General features: G+C 33.8%; 1 protein-coding gene across 9 annotated transcripts in view; it reads right to left on the bottom strand.

Annotated features, from left to right (window-relative positions):
- Slob (Slowpoke binding protein) overlaps positions 1-6,838 on the bottom strand; it is a 261,375-nt gene extending 254,537 nt beyond the window's left edge. For 3 of the 9 annotated variants that reach the window (XM_068345256.1, XM_068345252.1, XM_068345257.1), the window contains exon 1: positions 6,082-6,837. In XM_068345256.1, the coding sequence (XP_068201357.1) occupies positions 6,082-6,557 (476 nt within the window). In that variant the 5' untranslated portion in view covers positions 6,558-6,837. Of the gene's footprint in view, positions 1-6,081 lie in introns of all 9 variants that reach the window. The other 6 variants (XM_068345253.1, XM_068345251.1, XM_068345255.1 and 3 more) reach the window with 3 other exon arrangements.
- Between the last annotated feature and the right edge of the window lie 662 nt (positions 6,839-7,500).

The raw sequence follows: 7,500 nt of genomic DNA, 5'->3' as shown, positions 1-7,500 counted from the left end.
CAACAACAACAACAACAACAACATAATAATAATAATAATAATAATAATAATAATAATAATAATAATAATAATAATAATAATAATCAGATAGTTCAAAACATAAATTGCAATAAACTATACACTAAATATTCTTTTACTAATTCTTCATACATTTATAAATGATTCTGACTGCATCGGCTAATGTCATTTGATAAGGAAAAGGAAATCATTACTGTATTGATTAATTAATCAATTTATCTATAGCATTGCGTTCATATTTTAGAGCGTAATGTTCTGATATCTTGATTTTCCAAGTTGCACCGATGTTTCTGTCTGTGAATTATTCATTTGTTTTATATTCTTTATTAATTGTTTCTTCCTTTTCTACTTTCGTCTCAATCATTCAAGTTATTAAAAAATCGATGTTCTTCGCTGTTTATTAAACATGAGATTTTACTCATTTTGGATAACAACAAAGATAAAAATTATGATAAAAATAATGATAAAAATGATGATTTGGTATTTTCTTTCAATTTTTTATTGCAAATATTGATTTAAATGTTTCTTCATATCCTATTTTCGTCTCCTTTATTCAAGTTATCAAAAAATGGATGTTCTTCAGTGTTTAATAAGCATGAGATTTTGTTCAATTTAGATAACAACAATGATAGAAATAATTATTATAACAACAATATTGATAATGATATTGATGATAATGATCACAGTACGAGTTCAATCGACCTGCTAATGAATTTTAGCTCAAGTTAAATCGGTTGTACGAAACACTAGAAGAGCTGGAAGGCCCGGCCCTACATGGCTGAGGACCATGCAGAGCGAAGTAGGAGATGATGAATGTAGAAGTATTAAATTAAAAGCTCAAGATAGAGACGACTGGCGGAAATTAACCGAGGCCCTTTGCGTCAATGGGAGTGGAAGGAGATGATGATGAATGAAAACAAAATATGCTGCCGTGTTAACGAAGGATTTTTATGAAATTATCCTTCTTTTAACGATAATGATAACGAAAACCGAGTTCCCTGTACAACAATAACAAAAGCAATAATAATAATAATAATAATAATAATAATAATAATAATAATAATAATGTTTAAAAAATATATGATCTAATAATAATGATATATATTTCTGACAAATAATAATAATAATAATAATAATAATAATAATAATAATAATGTTACGATAAATAATGTTTGAAGATAAAAAATATGATCTAATGATAATAATGATATTTATTTTTACGCCAAATAATAATAATAATACTAATAATAATAAAAATAATAATAATAATAATAATAATAATAATAATAATAATAATAATAATAATAATGTTACGATAAATAATGTTGAAAAATAAAAGATATGATCTAATGATAAGGATATTTATTTTTGCGATATATAATAATAATAATAATAATAATAATAATAATAATAATAATAATAATAATAATAATAATAATAATGTTACGATAAATAATGTTTCAATATAAAAAATATGATCTAATGATAATGATATTCATTTTTGCGACAAATAATAATAATAATAATAATAATAATAATAATAATAATAATAATAATAAATTCCACACCTAACACCTTGTTGCTTTAATCAACAATAATGGGACACGGACAAACAGGCGATTGCCAATTCACTTCTTCATATAGTTTTAAAATATTTCTTTATCTTCTACGTTGATCTTTCCACAGTGAGGATAATGGTATGCTAATCTTCTACTACATAAACTACATGCAACAATGATGTAACTTCTACAAAATGTTTCTACGTGATGTGGAGACTATCTAACTACATAATAAAAATTATTGGTACCAGTAATAAAGTATAAAGCTACATAATTTTATAGCTGAAAAAAAATAATGAATAATCTCTTTAGAACAGGTTACCTTATATGACGTAAAAAGGATTAAAAAGTTATATAAAAAATAAATCATTAAAGATCTCCAAGAAGGGATTGTTTCTATAATTAGTACTACGAGATAATCGAATATTTTTACATGGCAAAAGGACACATCTAATTAGTACTATATTATCAAGTTACTTGTCATTGTTAAGGGATAAACTATAAAAATCTAAGGCTCTTTTCTTATACCCACATCCTTGTATGTCGAAGTCAAGAAGTCGAATCAAAATAATAAACAAAAACAATACTAGACACCCATAAAAACACAGGTAATCAGGAAATATTAAAAAACTCCTTAAAGTTTTAATTCGTTCTGAAAATATAACAATGGTTATAATAGACATAGGATCGCAGGGAAAAATAGTACCTTGGAATTCTAAAATGGTTATACGATATTAGCAAGAAACTGCTCTAATAAAAAAAAAAAAAGACAATGAAATCTGCGATACGAACTAGGGTTTCCAAAATAAAGCTATGCTGTACATAATATCGTAACAAGCGATGGAAAAAAATATTGAGACTATAATCTTAAGAACACAGGTAACTAAGACTACCATAATCATACATATGAATGCGTAGTAGTGGGGGTTTAAAAGTTTAAATGGGTGCTCATGAATGGCAGAGGCAAAGGACATTGGCATTGCCCTAGCTAGCAGGACATTGCCCTAGAGATTGACCATATATACATATGATCAGCGCCCAAGCTCCCTCTCCATCCAAGTACGACTAGGGAGGGCAAGGCTAAGGCTGCTGATGACTCAGCAGGTAGACCTATAGGCTCCTCCCAAAACCCCCTTCCTTAGCTCACAAGGATGGTGAGGTTGCAGACACAAAAAAAAAAAAAAAAAAAAAAAAAAAAAAAAAAAAAAAAAAAAACTATCTAGTTTGAGTGGGGCTCGAACCCAAGACCGGCGAGCTCCAGGCAGGGACGGTTCTAATAGGCCACCACAACCATTAAAACAACTAAAACACTTCAACATATAGGCTACTGCCAGAAAAGACTAACAATGAGAAAACCCTTGAAAACCTTACACCTAAAGACCAGGATAGATTTCACATAAAAAGAAGATATTAGAGGGAGCAGAAATAGCAAATTTTGCGTCAATAGAATCGTAAATATTGACTAGATATGAAAAGGGTCGTTAATATTGTATAGCAGGCAAACACAAGATAGCCACTGGTAATGCAAAATAGGATAAAACTATTATGAAAGAACGTTACTTCAACGGATAGCAGAAAGCCACTTCACCTACGGTAGGACAAAAAATATTTCATATAGATATGAGGAAGGAAATTAACAATAAATTGGAGAATATAGTACCAGAAAGAACAGATCAGGAGGAAAATAATGAAGTGAAGCTTAAAAGAGAAATTACTTCACAGAAACTAATCAATAACGAAAGTTTATCTAAACTTAGGACAAAGATAACGTAATAAGTGAGGGAATAATGAAACCAAGAGGAAAAATAAAAACCAGATATGAATCTGGGTTTAGTAAAGTATAAAGCAATAAAAGGAAATGAAACGAGTTTAAAGTGGAGAAATGGTTATACGTTAGTAAAAGAGAAAAATGGTCCCAATGAAATCAGATAAAATGAAGGAAGGACAACGTAAAGAGAACAAGGGGACACACATTAAAAGGTCAAGTACAATGTAAACAAATAGCCATTTGGTGAGAGAGTCGTGATATGAATGTGACAAAGATGTATATGTAAACAAAGGGGTAAAATAAAGAGAAACTTGGTGAAATCAAGGAAACGAATTTGAATGAAAACATGTAAAATAATGACAAAGGTGTAACATAAAGACAAAGGGGTAAAATGAAAACGAAGTGTGAATCAAATGAAGACAAAGAAAAATAAATACAAATGAAGGGTAAAATTAAGACAGAGGTTAAAAAGGATAAAATAAGAACAGTGGGGTAAAATAAAAACAAAGACTATATAAAAGGATAGGAGAAGGACACTGGAGTAAAATTACGGTAAAGGGGTTATAATAAAGCCAAACGTTAAAATGAAGACAAAGTGGGTAATATGAAGTCACTGGGGGTAAAATGAAGACCAAGTGGGTAATATGAAGTCACTGGGGGTGAAATGAAGACCAAGTGGGTAATATGAAGTCACTGGGGGTAAAATGAAGACCAAGTGGGTAATATGAAGTCACTGGGGGTGAAATGAAGACCAAGTGGGTAATATGAAGTCACTGGGGGTGAAATGAAGACCAAGTGGGTAATATGAAGTCACGGGGGGTAAAATGAAGACAAAGTGGGTAATATGAAGTCACTGGGGGTAAAATGAAGACAAAGTGGGTGATATAAAGTCACTGGGGGTAAAATGAAGACAAAGTGGGTGATATAAAGTCACTGGGGATAAAATGAAGACAAAGTGGGTGATATGAAGTCACTGGGGGTAAAATGAAGACAAAGTGGGTAATATGGAGTCACTGGGGGTAAAATTAAGACAAAGTGGGTAATATGAAGTCACTGGGGGTAAAATGAAGACAAAGTGGGTAATATGAAGTCACCGGGGGTAAAATGAAGACAAAGTGGGTAATATGAAGTCACTGGGGGATAAAATGAAGACAAAGTGGGTAATATGAAGTTACTAAGGGTAAAATGAAGACAAAGTGGGTAATATGAAGTCACTGGGGGTAAAACGAAGACAAAGTGGGTAATATGAAGTCACTGGGGGTAAAATGAAGACAAAGAGGGTAATATGAAGTCATTGGGGGTAAAATGAAGACCAAGTGGGTATTATGAAGTATGAAGTCACTGGGGGTAAAATGAAGACAGTGGTAAAATAAAGGCAAATTTGTAAAATAAAAACAAAGAGGTTAAAATAAAGACAAAAAGGGTAAAATGAAGAATATGTGTAAAGAGAAACAAGAAAGGTAAGATACAAAAAAGGGGGAAAATAAAGAGAACAGGGTAAAGTAAAGACAAAGGGGTGAAATGAAGAAACAGGGTGAAATAGAAACAAAGAAATAAAATCAAGAGAAAGAGGTGAAATGAAGACAAGAGGGGGGAAAAGATGAAAAAGCGATAATTGGGACGATTAAGGAAAGAAAATGAGAAATGAAAAGAAAGCAAGAGAAAATAAAGGTTAATTTCTAGAGATGCACTATTATTATTATTATGATTATTATTATTATTATTATTATTATTACTTGCTAAGCTACAACCTTAGTTGGAAAAGCAGGATGCTATAAGCCCAGGGGGCTCCAACATGGCAAATAGCACAGTGAGGAAAGAAAACAAGGAAAGATAAAAGACAACTTTAATGTGATCTTCATTGTGCGAGGGTCACAATACTAGGAGGGATAGCAATTTACTAAAACTTCTATAAGTACAATAATAAATAACATCTGAAGAGTGATGTTACTTAAATCTGAGTTTTGAGAATCAAAATGAGGTTTTTAGGAAATGTCAGCATTACTACGGAACTTGGAAAATGAGAGAGAGAGAGAGAGAGAGAGAGAGAGAGAGAGAGAGAGAGAGAGAGAGAGAGAGAGAGAGAGAGAGAGAGAGAGAATTCTAAAACTAACAACAAATATTCGACAGTAAAAGACATTACTGCAGTAACATATTGCCAAAAAGATACATTGGGATACGAACCTACTAAAACCATATAAAAAACAAAAGAAGTAACAACATCTGGTGAAGTACCCAACAAGAACTTCCATTACTGCCCAAGCTACAACCCTAGTTGGAAAAGCAGGATGCTATAAGCCCAGGGACTCCGACAGGAAAAATAGCCCAGTGGAAAAGGAAACAAGGAAAAATAATATTTTAAAAACAGTAACATTAAAATAAATATCTCCTTTAACAAAACAAGAGGAAAAGAAATAAGATAGAAAAGTGTGCACGAGTGTACCCTCAAGCAAGAGAACTCTACCCAGAGACAGTGGGAGACCATGGTACAGAGGCTATGGCACTACCCAATATTAGAGAACAATGGTTTGATTTCGGAGTGTCCTCCTGGAAGAGCTGGTTACTAGCAAAAGGATTAAGTAGATTAGTTTAAGGGTAACAGTTTTTCCCTTCTTTCATGCTTTCCCGTCATTACAGGATGGTGTAACCTACAGGGGAGGAGGAAGGAGGGAGGAAAGGGAGAGGTGGAGGGGAAGGGGGGGGGGGAGAGAGGAGACAAACACATTCTCGACTTACTTGCTGTTGGCGATTTGCTTTTCCTGCCTCTCGCTCGGCCTGTACCTTGGATCTGAGCATTGGAAATTCGTCGGAGGCGGCTCGGCATTTGTGTTGAGGCACGTGAACATCTTGGTGAGGACGTCGGCGCTAGCGTGAAGGATCTCGTCCGTCTGCTGCTGCTGCAGCAGCCAGCCATCTTCCTCCGTCTGGCCGTGGTCATGGGAGTGCCTCCTCAGGGCAGTCAGCTGCTCGGAATTCAGGTTTAGATTCTCCATGCAGGAGCACCTGCGGGACGTCTCCGTCGGGGATCCTAGCGTCACCTCGGCGCTGTTCGTCCACCGTCGCTGCGGTCGTATCTTACGGGGGAATTTGTCGTAATTGATGGTGGGGTTGATGTAATTCACCCTGTCGTGGCCTATCGTCGGCGGCGAATCTCTACCGGACGCATTCCCATGCCGCCGCATGCGGAATTTCTGTCCGTACATTCCCATCATTTTGCCGGTGGTTAGAGGGCTAATTTATACGAGAAAAAAACTAGTCCCCCCAAAATGTGTCTTCTCCCCAGGACCCCCTTTTGTTTTCTTTCCTCACAGTCTTTCCCTGATCTGCAACATCTTCGTCTAAAGAAAGCGACACATCGTGATAATCACCGCATCCTCGAAAATAGTTTTCTACACAGGCGACTCAGCCTCTCACCCGAGCCAAAAGCCACGCCTGTAATTATTCATCAACGGAAATACTGAAAGTGGCATATTTCCACACTTACACAGTTACGTCATTTTCAACCCTTTGAGTATTTTGAAGCACAGAGCTGGGAGATTTCAATAAAAACCCTTGGAAATATTGAAGTATAAAATAATAACATGATACAAATCACTGACAATTCAAAAACCCTGGGAAATCATGAAGCAAACATCTATAACATGATACAAATCCCTGAAAATTTAAAAAGCCTTGGAAATATTGACGCATAAAACTATAATATGATACAAATCACTGAAAATTTAAAAACCCCTCGGAAATATTGAAGCATAAAACTATAACATGATAAAAATCACTGAAAACTTAAAAACCCCTCGCAAATATTGAAGCATAAAACTATAACATGATACAAATCACTGAAAATTTAAAACCCCTCGGAAATATTGAAGCATAAAACTATAACATGATAAAAATCACTGAAAACTTAAAAACCCCTCGGAAATATTGAAGCATAAAACTATAACATGATACAAATCACTGAAAATTTAAAAACCCCTCGGAAATATTGAAGCATAAAACTATAACATGATAAAAATCACTGAAAATTTAAAAACCCCACGGATATATTGAAGCATAAAACTATAACATGATAAAAATCACTGAAAATTTAAAAACTCCTCGGAAAAATTGAAGCATAAAACTATAACATGATAAAAATCACTGAAAATTTAAAAA

The sequence above is a fragment of the Palaemon carinicauda genome, chromosome 21, assembly GCF_036898095.1.
Source record: "Palaemon carinicauda isolate YSFRI2023 chromosome 21, ASM3689809v2, whole genome shotgun sequence".
NCBI lineage: Eukaryota > Metazoa > Arthropoda > Malacostraca > Decapoda > Palaemonidae > Palaemon > Palaemon carinicauda.
This window is presented reverse-complemented; position numbering and strand designations above follow the sequence as displayed.